General features: G+C 41.2%; 1 protein-coding gene and 1 long non-coding RNA gene across 12 annotated transcripts in view; one reads left to right on the forward strand and one right to left on the reverse strand.

Annotated features, from left to right (window-relative positions):
• Nucleotides 1–4,352: 4,352 nt before the first annotated feature.
• LOC116664402 lies at nucleotides 4,353–7,684 on the reverse strand. 3 transcript variants are annotated; one of them, XR_004320922.1, is made up of 2 exons: nucleotides 6,858–7,684; nucleotides 4,353–4,671 (listed from the first exon to the last, which is right to left on the reverse strand). It is a non-coding gene; the product is annotated as an uncharacterized LOC116664402 (long non-coding RNA). The 3 variants fall into 3 exon arrangements; XR_004320923.1 differs by having other exon boundaries at nucleotides 4,353–4,682; XR_004320921.1 differs by having other exon boundaries at nucleotides 4,353–4,716.
• Nucleotides 7,685–7,806: 122 nt separating this feature from the next.
• PAPOLA (poly(A) polymerase alpha) overlaps nucleotides 7,807–16,484 on the forward strand; it is a 53,421-nt gene continuing 44,743 nt past the window's right edge. For 4 of the 9 annotated variants that reach the window (XM_032482585.1, XM_032482587.1, XM_032482589.1 and 1 more), the window contains exon 1: nucleotides 7,811–8,038. In XM_032482585.1, the coding sequence (XP_032338476.1) occupies nucleotides 8,031–8,038 (8 nt within the window). In that variant the 5' untranslated portion in view covers nucleotides 7,811–8,030. Of the gene's footprint in view, nucleotides 8,039–16,484 lie in introns of all 9 variants that reach the window. The other 5 variants (XM_032482586.1, XM_032482588.1, XM_032482590.1 and 2 more) reach the window with 3 other exon arrangements.

Below are 16,484 nucleotides of genomic sequence, written 5' to 3' on the forward strand. Positions count from 1 at the left end.
GGAGGGCTACAGAGATGGGGACAAGCACAAAGGCCTTAATATTTGCACACTTCACTGTGTAAGTTGTACTTTAATAATCATTTAGAAAGGAGTTGGTACTCTATCTTAAAAAATAGTGAAGTATACCATGTGTCCTTAAAGTTAAAAAAAAACACAACAACCTGACACAGGAACTATATATTCACTCTCTTGTAATGACCTATAATGGAAAAGAGTCTGAAAAATTTCAGAATAGATACATGTATACGCATAACTGAATCATTTTGCCATACACCTGAAACTAAGACAATGCTGTAAATCAACAATGCTTCAATAAAAAGTTGTTTATTTTGAAAACAAACAGATAAAAACCAGGCACTTCTTAAAATGTGGACTGTTCATACCCATAGAATTCCTTAGATCCACGAAAAAAACCATTTGAATTCCCATAAAAAAATTTTGGAGTCCTTTATATTTAAAAAGAATTGAAGTTAATCAGAATATGATTTAGATCCTTTATTCAGAATGTATCTGGGTGTGGCCCAGTCAGTTTAGCTGATGTGGCCGGCAGACTCTAAGACACCCCCAGTGCTCTCTGCCCGCTGGTGTCCATGACTTTGTGCAACCCCTCCCCTTTGAATGTGGTTTGCTTCTACCCAATGGAGTGCAGCAAAGCTTAGCTTACAGAGGACTATGAGTGAGATCACGCTAGCCACCTCTACTGCCTCCGGCCTTATGTGCTTTAACTACGCAAGCCGCTCTGTTGGAGAGGCCCACATGGCCAGAAATTGGGAGGGGCCTCCACACACGGCCAGCAAGACACTGATGCCTTCAATGCCAACAGCTTCGAAGAACTGAGTCCTGCCAACCAAACTGAGTGTGGAAGTGGATCCTTCCCAGCTGAGCCTTGAGATGAGACCATCTGACACCGTGAACGTAGCCTCGTTGACAGACCCTGAAGCAGAGGACCTGGCTGAGCCAGGTCCAAATGCCTGACCTGCAGAAACTATTTGATAATAAGTGTGTGTTATTCTAAGTAGCTTAAATTTTGTGGCAAATTGTTATCACAGAGATAACTAGTTATTGTGATATTAAAAAAAATTTTTTTTGTTGTCTTAATGGTGGTACTGGGGATGGAAGCTAGGACCTCATGGGGGCTAGGCATGCACCCTACCACTGAGCTATACTTGGCCTCCCTGATATTAAAAGATGTTAGTTAATATGATTGAACAGGCATCCTTACCTTCCAGGAGTTAACAATCTGAGATGATCACTATTATGGACTGAATGTTTGTATGCCCCACAATTCATATGTTGAAGCCCTAATTGACTATATTTGGAAATGGGACCTCTAAGGAATTAAGGTTAAATGAGGTCATAAGGGTAAGGATGAGGCCCTGATCCAGTTGGGTTAGTACCCTTATAGGAAGAGACACCAGAGAACACGCTCTCTCTCTCTCTCTCTCTCTCTCTCTCACTCTCCCTCTCTGCCACGCTAGGACAGTGAGAAGGCTGCCATCTACAAGCCAGGAAGAGGGTTCTCACCAGAAACTAGTTCAGCTGACACCTTGATCTTGGACTTGCCAGCCTCCAGAGCTGTGAGGAGTACATTTCTGTTATTTAAGCCACCCATTCTGTGGTATTTTGATAGGGCAGTTCATCCTAAGGTAATTACCAACTGTGTTTTTTTGTTTTTGTTTTTTTTAGCCAGAATAATTGCAGAATTATAAATATTTGAACAGGAATACTGGAGCTAATCTACAATGTCCTGAAGGAATCAGAAACAACTTAATTCTTTAAGTGCCAGTATGTGCCAAGCACTGTTTTATTCTCTGGACTTAGTTTAAACAGTGTCCCTAACCTTCATGGAGCTTAGATTTTAGTGGGGATCACAGAATAAATAATAAAAGAGAATTGACAAGGAAGTTCTGGTTATGTGATAAGGACTATAGTGAAAATAAACACAATTTTGATAAGGTGGTCTGGGAAGGCATCCCTGAGGCAGTGGCATTTGAGCTTTGACAAACTGAGCACCCAGGCATCAGAAGATCTAGACAGCTCTGCAAAAGGGGACAACAGCATGGGGGCTCTGACGTGGAGAGGACCTCAGCATGTTTAAGGAAAAGAAGTGAGGACAGTAGAATTGAAGCATAGCCAGGAAAGGGGAAGAGTCTGAGATGCATTTGGAGAGAAAATCAAGAGCCACGTCATGCAGGACCTTGTAAACCATTGCCAAGTTTGATTTTATGCTAAGAGCAATAGGGAATCATTAAACTCAGTTGCAACATAAGGGAGTGATAAGATCTAGAGAATGTTGCAAGTCCAGCTGCTGTCTATGGAAACTTGGTGGGAGAAAAGCAGGAGTGGAAGCAGGAGAAGAGTACTGAGGCTACTGCAGCGGTCCAAGCTCAAGCAGACAGTGGCTAAGGTTAGGGTGGTGGCAGAGGAGAAGGGGATGGGTTTCAGATGGATTTTGGAGGGGGAATCAGTAGGATCTGATGATGGACTGGATATGGGTAGTGAGAGAAAGGAACGAATCAAAGATACCAACATGTGCTGGCTTGAGCCTGGGGCATGACTGAGAGGCAGAGACTAGAGGAGGCACAGGTCTGGGGCCAGTTCTAACCAACATGAGATTATGGTTCTTTCTTTCATGCAAATGATAGAAGACACGTCCTTCAAAACATAAACATCTAAAAGGGGAATGAGATGTTACCAAAAAGACAGCTCAAAAGTACAGTACTATTAGAAGTAATTATTTTGACTTTAGTGACTCATAAACCTGGTTTTTGAAGTATTTAAAGGTATGCACCATTAGTAGCCAAATGAGTCATTGTAATTTATTATTGGGATAAAAATCTCTGTATCATACAGGATCTTCAATTATCAATGACACTGAAACACAATCCAGATATTTCCCAATATGTGAATGAAGGAAGATTAATAAAATGGCAGCACTTAGGCTAACAGATTGCTTCTTCTTTGCTTGCCCTTAAAGCAGTCAGCTGACCTGACTGACCGGTTGCTACTCACAGCTCCAGGCCTGTTGTTAAAATAAAGCTATTAGGTTTACTGTTTCTGCTTTATTCCAGTAATCGAAAGTAACAGTCATACTTGGTTTCTGAGTTGTTCTCCAGGGAGAAGGTCACAGAACTGTAACCTTACAAAATAGGTTAAATACCAAGAAGACCATGCCTTGGGTGCTAATGAGATAAAGAGATGGAAAAAGTGACAACCGTGAGCCTCTATTGAATTGGTCACCTGGAGGCATCATGACGCCACTCAGTCTAATGAGAAAATGATTCTGTTGACAGCTATCAATGCTTTATTGCTTGAGCTGTGGCCATAGAATCACCCTGCCCATCCCCAAGGTGGGCTCACAGTTTTGAAGGCACCAGCCTGCTGTGAATCCCCTTGGCCCGGCAAAGTAGTAAAGCTGTGTTTCTTCTAAGCTCCAAGACCCTGTTTCTCTGAGTTGCAATTTGGCTTATCAGGGACGATCTTTTGGGGGGGGGGGAGGCGCCGATCTTTCGGCAACATGAAGAGGTTCAAAAATATTTTCTGAAGATGGTTCTCTAGGAAGTCAGTCTCCCACCTTCTCAGTCTGCTGGTTTTCTGAATAAAGTCGTTATTCCTTGCCCCCACCCCCATATATATCTTTTTTCTTTGTGTGTATGTGTGTGTGTGTTTTTTTTGATTTGCCTGCCCCGTGGACCTAAATAAAAGAACCAGTTTAGGAATCTCTCACTCTTTATGACAGTCTTGTGTGGAAAGTGCAAACTGAATGATACTTAAGATGCCAGTAGAAAACATCTTGCCCCTTCCTTAGCAGCTGCTAGAAAGCAGGCCTGGGGAGGGGCAAGGGTTGCAGCGATATGGCTGATATGGCCGCGTCAGCATTGCTGGAGGCAGTGGGCCGGGGCTCCCGGCACAAGCCAGGCAAAGCTAACACACTACGGATATTGTCTTAATCAACATACTGCTAATTGGCTTTATCTCACTTTCCACTTTCCTTGGCTCAAATTATAGCCTTAATTGGGTCCTAAACACTGGGGATTTGTGACCACTTCGATTGCAACTTACTTATGAAATATAAACTGGATTAGACTGCAGTGGCTGGGTGTAAGGAAGAAACAGGATTCCAAGACAGGATTGTTGCTTTCAGGGTTGATAATCTCCGTCTTCAGCCCTGACTTCTCTCTTCAGCTCTGAAGTATGTTTTCAATAGCCTGATTGACATTTCTGAAGGTCCCATGGTCACTTTAATATCAACCCACATCAAACTCTTTTCACAGTCTCATCCCCTCGTTGCTGAAAGATCGGCCCCAGTCCCTGATGAGCCAAATTGAAACTCAGAGACAGGGTCTTGGAGCTTAGAAGAAAGACACAGCTTTATTACTTTGCCGGGCAAAGGGGACTCACAGCAGGTTGGTGCCTTCAAAACTGTTGAGCCCACCTTGGGGATGGGCGGGGTGATTATATGGCCACAGCTCAAACAATAAAGCATCGATAGCAAGCAACAGAATCATTTTCTCGTCTTAAGACTCAGAGTGGCGTCATGATGCCTCCAGGTGACCAATTCTATAGAGGCTCGCCGCCGCTGTCACTTTTTCCATCTCTTTATCTTGTAAGAGCCCAAGGTGCGGTCTTCTTGGCATTTAGACTATTTCATAAAGTTCTGTGACCTTCTCCCTGGAGAACAACTCAGAAACCAAGTATGACTGTTACTTTCGATTACTGGAATAAAGCAGAAACAGTAAAGTTAATAGCTTTATTTTAACAACAGGCCTGGAGCTGTGAGTAGCAACCAGTCAGGTCAGTTGACGGTACTAAGAGCAAGCATAAGAGAAAGCAATCTGTTAGCCTAAATGTCGGCAATTTTCTTAAGTTTCCTTCACCATGGCCCGGTTATCCTCTTGTTTCCTGTTTCATTCCCTGGTAGCTGCTTGGTTCATTCGGTCTCCCTCCCCAGAAGCTTTGTAACCATCTTTGTCTTCTTTCTCTTCCTCACCTTCTCACAACCAGGATTGACACCATTGCTTAAATCTCTCTCCAATTGGTCCATTTATTTATTTAGTCCTTTTATTTTTTCATTTCAAGTGTCATCATCTCTTACCTGATCATGGCAAGGGCCACCTCACCTGCTCTCCAACTTCAAAACCTCTCCCAGTTCAAATTGATTCCCTATCCTTTGAGTGATCCTTCCCAAAACATCAGTGGAATCTCATTCCTGTTTTTAAAACTTTTGGTGGCTTCCCCACTCACAAAAAGATAAAATCCAAATCTCTCAGAAAGGCTTCAGGTCTTAGCTCAAAGGTCAGCTCCCCTGAGAGGCCTAATCTCACCACCCTATGTAAAGTTGAACTGCTGTGTAATTCTATCACCTGATTTATTTAATTCATGGTTCTTCTTACAATTTATAATCCCCTTACCTGTTCATGTGTTTATCTGCTCCCACCACCTAGAATGTGAGGTCTACGCGGGACAGTGATCTAGATAGTGTTTTTCATAGTGGAAAGTAATCCCCGCTTAGCATCATGATGGTACATGACAGGCCCGCAGTAATAATGTGTTGAATGATTGCCCCTCACTTCGCTTTCCAGCTTCATTCCCTTCACTCCCCACAACATACTTTGTGATCTAGTTACTTCAAAAGTCTCCCTTTCTCCAAGTAAACTTCAAATTATTTGCACTTTTCTTTTCTTCCTTTCTTCCTTCCTCTTTCTGAATTGTTCCCTCTACCTGGCATGCTCTTCTCTTGTCTACTTACTGAATCCCAGCTTTCCTATCAAGACTTCTGAAGTCACCTCCTACGTGAAGTCTACCTTGACTCATCTGAAAATATAGTTCCTTTTAAGTCTTCAGCAAGTAACATGGTACCTAGCACATTCTGATGCAGGAAAAATGGGTGTGGGGCATGAGGAGGGCCGTGTTCCAGGTCTTGGTGAGTCCTTGGGACGTGCCCCACCGGGTGTGGGTCCTTGGCTTCGCGCAGGAAACAATTCAAGAGCAAGACACAGTTGAGTAAAGGTAGATTTAGAGAGAGACATAGGGCACAGAGGGTAGGCTATTTCAAAAGACAAGAGAAAGGCAAGGAAAGAGGTGTGGGAGTTAGGTGCTCAGGTTAAGTTAAAAATAGGCGCACACTCCATAGACAGAATGCAGGCCATCTCCGAAGAGGAGGAGTGAAAAAGGGCGGCCAGGTGTGGTGGTGCCAGTTTTTATGGGCTCAGTAGCTTCACATGCCTACAGGTGGGATCATTCCTACTACCCTAGGGGAGGGGCTGGGATTCCTAGGAATTGGGCCACCGCCCACTCTTTGGCCTTTTATGGTTAGCCTTGGGACTGTCATGGTGCCTGCAGGCATGTTATTTATCACATTAATATGTTACAATGAGCATATAATGAAGCTCAAGGTCTACTAGAAGTCAAACCTTCCACTATCTTAATCCTCAAGGCCAACTAGGAGTTGAATCTTCCACCATTTTGGTGTTAATTGTTGTCATTCCTTGAATGGCTGTGCCCTGCTCCCTTCCATTCTGTCTCAATTCCAGGTACTAAATAAATAGTCCTTAGTTGTGTTACCTTGCTGCTCCAGTCTATGGAAGGCAGAAACAAAAATGATGTGGAGCAACTCATTTCAAGTTCTCAAAAGCCACACGTTACAAACGGCTTACTGTACTGGACAATGCAGATTCAGATCCTGTGCTTTTCCCACTGGACCATTAGTTCTAGAACGTTAGTCCCACTAGCCGTTCATGCAAAAAGGGAAATCCTTTGTCAAACTTTCTAAGAATTTACAAGCGCATATTAATACACATAAAGAATTTAGAACTTTAACTTTCCCGTATTTGATTCCTCCCCTCCCCTTCACTAACCTTCTGTGTTAACACTTTGGAGCGAGTTCTAAATTCGAAGAGCGAAGGAATATCCGAGTCAAGTCTGTCTCAGGCACCATTTATCAAACTTTTGCTGGGGGGGGGGGCAGAGGAGGTAACGTCCAGATCCCACCTTAGGAATAAAACGGGCTGCGAAACACAGCCTCAGGTAATCTATGGTCTTTGCTAATATCCCCAGTTACTGCCGCCAATGTTTTCATTGAACAGCTTTATCAATGAGTTTCAGCGCATACTGATGTAAAATTAGCTCGTATTCCCGAATCCGCTGCCATCACAGTCCTAGCCTGCAAATTTATTCCTTCAACAAATATTTCTTGAGCGCCTGCATACATATTGGTGGACAGAACAGCTCCAAAGCTCCGCACTAGGGAGGCGAGTCTAGTGGGGAAGGAGGGAGTCCTGGTAACACCTGCGCCCTCTGTCCCCGGCTGTGCCCAGCACCCCTCTTGCATAAGCACATTAAACAGGCGCCACTACCCTAGGAAGCAGGCATTATTCTCACTTCGCAGAAGACTAAGAACAGGTCGAGTAACTTGTTATGAGCCACGTGGCCCCGTCCGGAGGCCCGCGCTCGGCTGACACCAGGGGCACGCGTGGGTGCCTCGGTCCCCTCCAAACGCCTCCACGGACGCGGTCCGAGGAGAAGCGCGGCCGCCGCGACCTCGGGCGGCAAGAACCGCGGGACCTCACAATGCGCCGGAAGCGGCGCGTCTCCGGGCCCTTCCTCGCGCTGTCGGCGCCAGAGCTGACCCGTCGCCCGTAGCCTCCCGCGCCGCTCCCACGCGTCCCCGGATACCCGCTGCAGAAGCCAGACCGGATTGGGGCGGAAATCGCCCTACTGCCAGCCGGAGCACGAACTGCCGTTCCCGTGAGGCTTTGCGGCGCCGGGCGGCTGCTGCGCAGGCGCACGCACGGCGTGCGTGGCGGCGTCAGCGGTTCTAGAACGTTGCTGTGGTAGCGCTCGGGCGCCATGTTAGGACGAAGGGGAAGGAGGAGAAGCGCTTAAAGCGGCGGGAGCGGGTGCGGGAGTGGGGTTGGACCCAGGGCTGAGGTAGGCTCCCCCCTCCCTCCCGCCTCAGTGGATCATGCCCAGGGCGGCAGTGGCGGCGGTTGCGGGGGGGAAGTGACTGGGCGGTGCCGGCGCAGGAGACGATGCCGTTGTAAGTGATTTGTATTCTCTTTTCTCTCGCACGCCGGCGGGGCTTTGGGGGCGTCAAGGGAGGGGGGCGGGGGGGGCGCGCGAGCCGGGCCCTCGCCCCGGGGGGGAGGCAGGCGGGACTGGGGCTTCTTCCTGTTTCCTCTCCCACTCGTCGCCGCACTTCCCCTTGTGCTCGTTCCCGCTTCCCCCCACCCCTTCCTGGCTTCAGCGGCCGTGGGGCTGGGGGCCTTCCCCTTCCGGAAGATTCAGAGGAACCTCTAACCCTACTATTCTTGCTTCTCCGCCTCGTCCTATTAGAGAAATGAGGGGAAAAAAAAACAGTGCCCAGCGGCTGGGGAGGAAGGCCCTGCTCCTCGCGGGGTCTGCGCACGGGGTTGGGGCTCGCCCCCCGGCGCCTCTTCGGCTCATTTCGCTGCTTCTGTTCCCGGCCTCCCTCTCCTTGCCGTTTCCGAAATGCCCAAATCGTGGCCAGTGTTAACCCACTTCCACGTCTGAGCTTGCATGAGCACCCAGTTTTGAGCGCCGAGCCCCTCTTTTAGAACTGCTCCCCGGGCTTTCAATCGCTAGGAAAAGGGCACTTTCCAGGGTGCCCCCTTCGAAAAGCCCTGTGTTGTGTATTGCCCTCCCTGTTTTGTTTTGATAGGTTAGCCAGATTTCATCCTGCTTCCTTCTCTCTGCATCTCCAGTGATACTTTTTGTTCTTCTGGTTGTAGACTTAAAGCTGGTCTATCTGTGCTTTCTCATCTCTACTGGGCCTACGTCTTATACTTTCTTTTCCTTATAGGGTTTTTAAAAAGTTTTCGTTTTCTTTCTTTCTCTTTCAAAGAATGGAATGTAATTTGAGAACACATTGTTGGGATCGAAAGATTACAGCCTTTTTTTTTTTCCTGCGTACATACAGCACTGTAGAGGCCTAAATAGTGAGACTGCATTTCTCCCATTTTTGAAGATTTAAGTGTAAGAGACGAGGGACCGAATTTTCTTTGTAGCTTCAAAGCGAAGCATGTAATTGACACTTGCAGTTTTACTCAAATGCAGCGTGAAGGTTTTAGGGTTTCTAGACACCTGATGTAACACCTGATGTTTATTGTAGTATTTTTTACGTGGAAAAAAGCTTTTTTGCAGATAGCACTGATTATAGTTTTACAGTTTTATTTACATGTGTGTCTCTCTTTACAGGTGAGGCTTTAACTTTGACACAGGCTTTAAAGACATCTGTCGCATTTTACAGGATATTTTAAAAAGGAATTTCGTGCTCCTTCTCACCCATTCCTGTCATTTTGTTAAGAAGCCTATCCACATATTTCTGTAATGAGAATATTTGTTTTAACTGGTTATACAGACCTAAAAATCTTGTAGTCTGCAAGATCTCTGTTAACTGACTCATCCTTGTGTGGAATGATAAGAGTTACTATGAGAACTGAGTCTAAGCAAGATTTTTGTGACATAAAAAAAAAAATTCAGCAGCAGTTAAAATAAACCTAAATGTTGCAGCAGTGCCATGTGACTTCTTTGTGTTAGCTCACATTTTATTGCTATTTTTGAAAAGGGACTTCTCTTTCTAATAATCATGTCAGTATTAAAAATTGATCAGTACTAGGAAATGTATTTCTTACAACGCTTTAGTGAAGAAATAATTTAATCTGTCTTTCTGTTTAGAAAGTAAAAGTACTTTTATACCTACTTTTTCCCAACATTCTTTTAGGAAGGGAGGTGTACATTTCCTTTAAAGATATAAGTGCTTCATATTCTTTGGAAGTTAGTTCAAATGTTTGAAATAGAAGACAAAGTGAAGACAGTAGATTCACACATGGACATTGCCTTTCTCGTGTGTTTCTTGAAATGTGAATAGTATGACCAGTTTTTCATTAGCTGTCCCTCTTATTTTTAACCCGAAGTGTTTTACTTTCAAAATATACAACAAAAAGACCAAAGACTACTTAGTTAAATAGGCTTTTTTTCCCCATCATTAATTTGCTTTCTTTGTTTTTCATGTTCTGGTGTCATTAATTTTGTTTCTTTGATGTTCTGAATTGTGATTCCCAGGCTATCTTGTGTTTGACTTCCACTTTCATTTTTGGTATGCCTGTTCTGTTACTTTGGGTGAGTGGGTGGGGTTAAAGTGTAGATCATAGATGAGTTGTCAGAATGGATGAAATCAAAACAGATTATTGAAGTACAGGTCATTACAAAACATTGTGAACAAGCCTCCATATGCATATGTAATTAAATACATAATTTTGAAAGACTGGTATGGTTAAGACCCATCATGATGAAGCTTCTGAAAGTTTTGATAGTCTCAGGATCCATTAATACAGGATTTCTCATGTTGATACTACTGATGTTTTAGGCTGATAATTCCTTGCAGGGGGCAAGCCTCTATATTAGTGTGTTAACAGCATCCCTGACCTCTACTAGATTTCAGGAGTCCCACCCCCCATCTCCTCAGTAATGACAACCAAACATGTCCAGATACTGCCAGATATACCTGGGGGCCAAAACCTCTTTGTTGAGAATCACTGCTTTACTTTAGAGTAATACCCTTATTATGGAAACTGTATTCTGATTTCTGCCCTGCTCCATGCTGGTCAGATCATTATTTTCTATTAACTCAGTTCTGGCTATCACACTGGTGATAAAAAGAGTTTAAGGAGAGTAGACAATCAGTGACTTAGCATTCATGCCACTTTTGTAGAATGTTGTTGACGTTATTGGAAGAGGTATTTAGCAAGACCTGGGGGAGACAGTAGCTTTTTTTCCAAGTATTTGTGGGGCTGTCACAAAGAAGAGGGAATTTGAGTAGTTTCTTAACAGGCAGAACTGGGACCTTTTGGTGGCTAGTAACACTGTAGCAGTGGTTCTCAGTGTGATTTGTAGAAGCCTGGGCATTGGGGGTCCTTGAGATCCTTTTGGGGAGTATATAAAATCCAAACTGTTTTCACAGTAATATTGACATGGTACGTCTTTTTTACTCTGTTGATGTTTGAACCAATTGTGCAAAAGCAGTGGTGGGTAATGCTGCTCCTGCTTTAGGAAGAATGGAGGCAGGGCACCGTATTCTACTAGTTGTCTTTGTATTACTACAATATACACACACAGAGTTTGGAAAAACAGGCCTCTGTGAAGCAGTAAAAAAATACTGATTTTATTAAGTCTTGACCCTTGAGTTTGTCTTTTAAATAAGTTGTGATAAAATGGGAATTACACAAAGTTGTATGCGAAAAAGGAGGATGGTTGTTTTGCAAAGAGCACATGAGTGATATGTGAGCTAAGCTAGTGCTTTTCTCATGGAGCTCTGTTTTTACCTGAAAGAACAAGTTACGAACTATGGATATTCATATTTGACTACTTAGCATTTACTTGAAAAATGAATTGACCCTGTCTCTTTAAAGAAAACAACTGAGTATTTGTGGCCAATGATAGAATTTGAGCTTTCAAGCAAAAATTAGAATTTTGAAATGCTTTTTTCTGTCCTTGTGAGCTTGACAGCCTCCCAGTAAGTAAAAGAGTTTGTGATTAGATTGATGGTGATTATTAATGAACTCTTTTTTTTTTTTTTCCTTTAAGCAAGCATTATCAGTTTTTTTGGTGGGGGGAAGGTTAGGTTTATTTACTTTTCATGGAGGTACTGGGGATTGAACCTAGGACCTTGTGCATGATAGTGATAAGCATGTACTCTACCACTGAGCTATATCCTCCCTTGATGAGCATTTTTTGATACTGTATGATAATATGTTACCATTTGGAAGATATGCATATCTTCAGTGAACCCACATTTCCAAACCACCAATCATAATGTGATAAAATCATACATGGGTTAAAAAGGTACATTTAAAGTGCAGGGTGGACCAATGGATTTTATTGCAAGAGTACGAAGGGTTTATTGATGTGATTTCTGCTTTCATACTGTAATCTTTAAGAAATTAACCACTTGTGGCATTTTGGTGTAATATTAAAGAAGAATATCCACTATTTGAAAAGTCTTCCTGAAATATTCCTTTCCAGTTATAATGATATAATGCCAGGTTTTCTTGATGTGCAGTTACGGAAACAACTTATCGAAAAGTATTGAATGCAGAAGCAGCAGCCCTTGACTAAGTCAGAATTAAACAGATTTGCAAAAATGTAAAACAGTGCTGTTTTCACTGAGTACTTTTGTTTTGGAAAAGTTGTTTTTTTTAAAAGTTACTTATGTTAACATGTAATAGATTTCTTGTTACTAAAATAAATAGACATTTAAAAAAATTTCCCAGTTATAATTTCCAATGCAGTAAATATTGGCAGACATAATCCATATAAACAAAAGCTCTTTGGAGTCCTCAGTAAGTTTTAAGAGTTGTAGGGTCCTAAGACCCAAAAAGTTTGAGACCTGCTGCTGTAGGGTAGTAGCTGACAGCTCTCCAAAGCTGCTGTTACCAGTGGTGGTTAGTATAGCATCTCTGGTGGTTTTTGAACACAGTTTGGAGGAATGGACACACACATGATTGAAAGACATTTTTTGTTGTCAATGAAAAACAATGTCTTAGATAACCTTTAGGAAAGAGATTTTTGTTTCTCAGATTTTAAGATTTAGATTTTGTAATGAATTGCTTACTGCTTAATAAATGTTGGCTGTGGTTTTGAAATGTGATATTTTAGCTTCAGCATTTTCAGTTCATGTTTTTTTGATGGAGAAGTTCAGAAGGAAGGTTTTGGATTTGAGTAAATTTATAAGCCTATTCAGTTCCTGTTCCCTGACACCTATCCCCCACGTACCCCCACCTCTGCTCCAAGCCTTCTGACCTGAAAACATACAACTTTTAAAATGTTTTGATTTGTCAGAATATTCCATTCCTTGGTAACTCAGCAACTTTAAGTTAGCATTACAGTTAAATTTCACCTTCAGTTAAATCTAGGCAGGTTTATGAAAGTTACTTTTAGGCAAAATGAGGCCAATTGGAGTCCCAGCTATTTCTCATTTTTGGTTGGGTTGGAGAAGCTTGTCTTTTATTTTGTATGTTCAATGTTCTGATTGTTTAGCAGGTTTTAAATAATTGTAGTGTCAGTTTATAATTCACAAATGACACCATTGCAGGTGATAGTGATTCTCAAAGTTGGTTAAATTGAGGCTCAGAGTCATCACTTATCTGAGGTCTTAAGGGTGCTCCGTTGTAGATAGGAGCTTAATTGAACTCTAGGTTCCATGTTCCATTCTCACTCTAGTACTATACCTTTCCTGTTGTGTACCTTGTTGGAAACTGTGTTTCCTTAGCTCGATTGGAGTCTGTTTACATGTCTTAAGTAGAGTTAATTTTCAAAATCAAGTTCTGTGGAAGATTGTTGTACAGTCTTTGGATTGTAAGTTTGCAGAATTTTACAGTGTTCTCCTTTGTGAAAATGTAAGAACTTGGGGAAGAAAAAAATGTACGAGTTTAAATTAGATAATGTTTATTCCACTTCTGTCACAGAATTGTCTTTCAAATTTGTTTTCTCGTCTATATGGTTCAGAAACCAGCTTGTATTCCACAGTAGTTTTCTTTTTTTTTTTTTTTTTTTAGTTTTTAAGTTATTATTTAAGAATAATGTTCTTGTCATTTTGGTTATCAGAAACATCAAAATTGCATTTCCTGGTGTTAATGTGTATAATACTATGATTTAATATATTTTGACTCTTCTTTTCTGATACACTTTTATGCTTTTCCGGATTATGTAGTTACATTTCCTTCATTTTCAAGTTGTGCTTGACAAATATTGATGCAGGAGTGCTGTGATTTGGCTGGTTTTTTTTACTTCTAGCCCCTCTTGGAGAGAGGGCAAGGGGACAGTTGCAAGTGCCCTTAGGAGGAAAGGAAAAATAACCTGGCATTGTTATGACTGAATAACAAGTACTTTTTCTCTGCATAATCAACCGTGTATTTCCAGTTTGGCTTTGGGATTCACCATAATTTATTCCTCTTGGGCATAAACTATTCCTTCATCTGTGTTTGAGTCTCTGCTGCTGCTTGCTAAATACCAGCTGGATGATCCACCTGGAATACATATTTTAAGACTAGAGTTAGGTTCTAAATATGTTTAGTACCACTTACACAGGATGGCAGGTGAATTAGCCATCCTCAGAATAATTTCTTAGTGAGCAAATACATTGTCTTGATTATATGCTTGACTCTTAAGCTACCAGTAAAATTAAAATACATATTAAACCTCTTATGAAAGAGGAGATTGTATTATTTCTGCTAAGCATTAATATTTAATGCACATTCAGATACTTTAGAGAGATCCCATATTCCTATTCTGTTCAGTGTCCTTTTTCCCTGTTTAATTCGAATGGGCACATTATATTTGATGTTAAGGCCTTTAAACAGCAGATTATACTGTGATTACATTAGATGTTATTGTGATTTATCTGATTGCTTCCAACGAAGGATATCAAGTAAATTAAGCTTTCAGTTTTAACTTCACTGACTAAAGCTAGGAAGAAATGATAGTGTTTTCTTTTGGCTATGAGCTACACGTTTTGAGGCCGTTGACACTGTTAGTATCATGGGCCACCCAATTCCAAATGCAGCATACGAGGGGGCAGGGATTCATCAGTAGCTTTGTTTAAATTGGGATGCAAAGTCGTTAAACCTTAACTGTTTTGGAAAACACCATTGGTGATTTGTCGTCCTTTCCTTTGTGTGTTAGTCATCTGCCTAGACTGCCCTTTCCCCCTTCTCCCAGTCATTTAGAGTGCACACCTCCTTAACCTTTTGCTTCGGCATAGCCTTGATTCTTTGTTTCTGTAATATTTATTTTAAGCTTTTACTTTGCATTCATCTGTTGTTCAAGGATCTGAATCCCAGACCAAATTTAGATGGTCACTGAGAACAGAGATTATCTTTGTATTCCTGATTTTAGCATTGTCTTTCATACATATTTAGAATCCTAGTTCAGTAAATTTCAGCCTAATAAATAGTATGCTTTCTGACAAAAATAAGTTAAATGAGGAAAAGGTTCTTTTAGGAAAATTGGATTGATGAAGTTTGATAACCTTGGATACTTTAGCAGTTTTCTGGAGCCATCTGTAAAGCATGATTTGCTTTGTATTTTTCTAATCATGAAGTATTACACTGAAAAATCTACTTTAAAGTTTTTATTGTATTCATTTCTTTAAAAAACATGTTTTGATTAGCATAAACTAAAAAGCTAATTATTGTTTTATATTGGGTTTTTTTTGGTGTCAAGAAATGATTTTAGGGAGTGATTTTTGCCTCTACTATCACAAGCTTAATGGTGAAAGTATAATTAGGTGATTTTCAACTTTTGTATGACTTCATTAATATTTATATTTAAAAGCAATTTAACAAATTGAAACAAAATCTTTTAAAATGAAATTCTCCCATATCAGTTCAGCTTGGTTTATTTCTATACATGTATAGACATAATACACAAGTAATTTTTAAAGATACAAGACTATTGTCAAAGATATAGAGAGGCACTTCACCATAGAGGCTATGATTATAGTCAGGTGCCTGAGATCATACCCTGGCCTAGTGAATTTAGGTAAGCCTTTTCTCTCTTCAGTTTCTTCATCTGTAAAATGGAGACAATTAATAGAGTCGTTGGAACAGTTGGAAATAATGTAAGGTGCTTGACACACCGCCTGAAATAATGTTGTGGTTTCAATAAATACTAGCTATTATCATAATTATGTTTTACAGCTTTTTCCACCTGTCATATTGTGGGCATCTTTCCATGCTACTACATGTGATAACTACCTCATTCTTTTTATATGGCATAGTATAACTTGTAAGAATTAGGCAGTCCTGTATTATGTTAATAGATATTTAGGTAATTTCCATTTTGTTAGTGCTCTGTATATAGTGCTCCAGAGAATGACCTTGGATATCTTCTTGTGCTATTCCTATGAGAAGGGTCAAATTCCAGAATCTGTGGGATCAAGAAAGGTATTTATTTACAAATACCAAGCATACCCCCTCTCTAAGGGATAACACTGGGGTAGACACTGCTCATTTCAAGTTTATTGTTGCTCTACAGGATTTTAGGCCCATGTTTGGCCTATCTTCTAATCCATTATATTTCTACACCAGGAGTGGCTGGAAATTTGTACTTTGATGTAATCTTTCATATATTAAAAATGTGTTGTAAATTAAAGAGGATATATTCCAACTTCAGAGTCTTCAATTTGAGTCCTGTATCCTAGTATTTTTCTGTAAGATAGATTGCTAGAGGTGAAGTTGCTAGGCATAAGCTTTAAAAAAATTTATTGAATATTGCCAAATTGCTTTTTAAAATGATGTACCAAGTTCACTTCCTTTGTGATAGATAAGAGTGCTCATTTTCTTATACCAGCACCAACATTGGAGGTTTATAATAAGTCTTTTATTTTTACCAGATGTACATCAGCTTTGTTTTTCTCCAGTCTGGCAGAAAAAATGATTGTCTTAATTTACTTACTTGCTTTGCAG

The sequence above is a fragment of the Camelus ferus genome, chromosome 6, assembly GCF_009834535.1.
Source record: "Camelus ferus isolate YT-003-E chromosome 6, BCGSAC_Cfer_1.0, whole genome shotgun sequence".
Taxonomy (NCBI): domain Eukaryota; kingdom Metazoa; phylum Chordata; class Mammalia; order Artiodactyla; family Camelidae; genus Camelus; species Camelus ferus.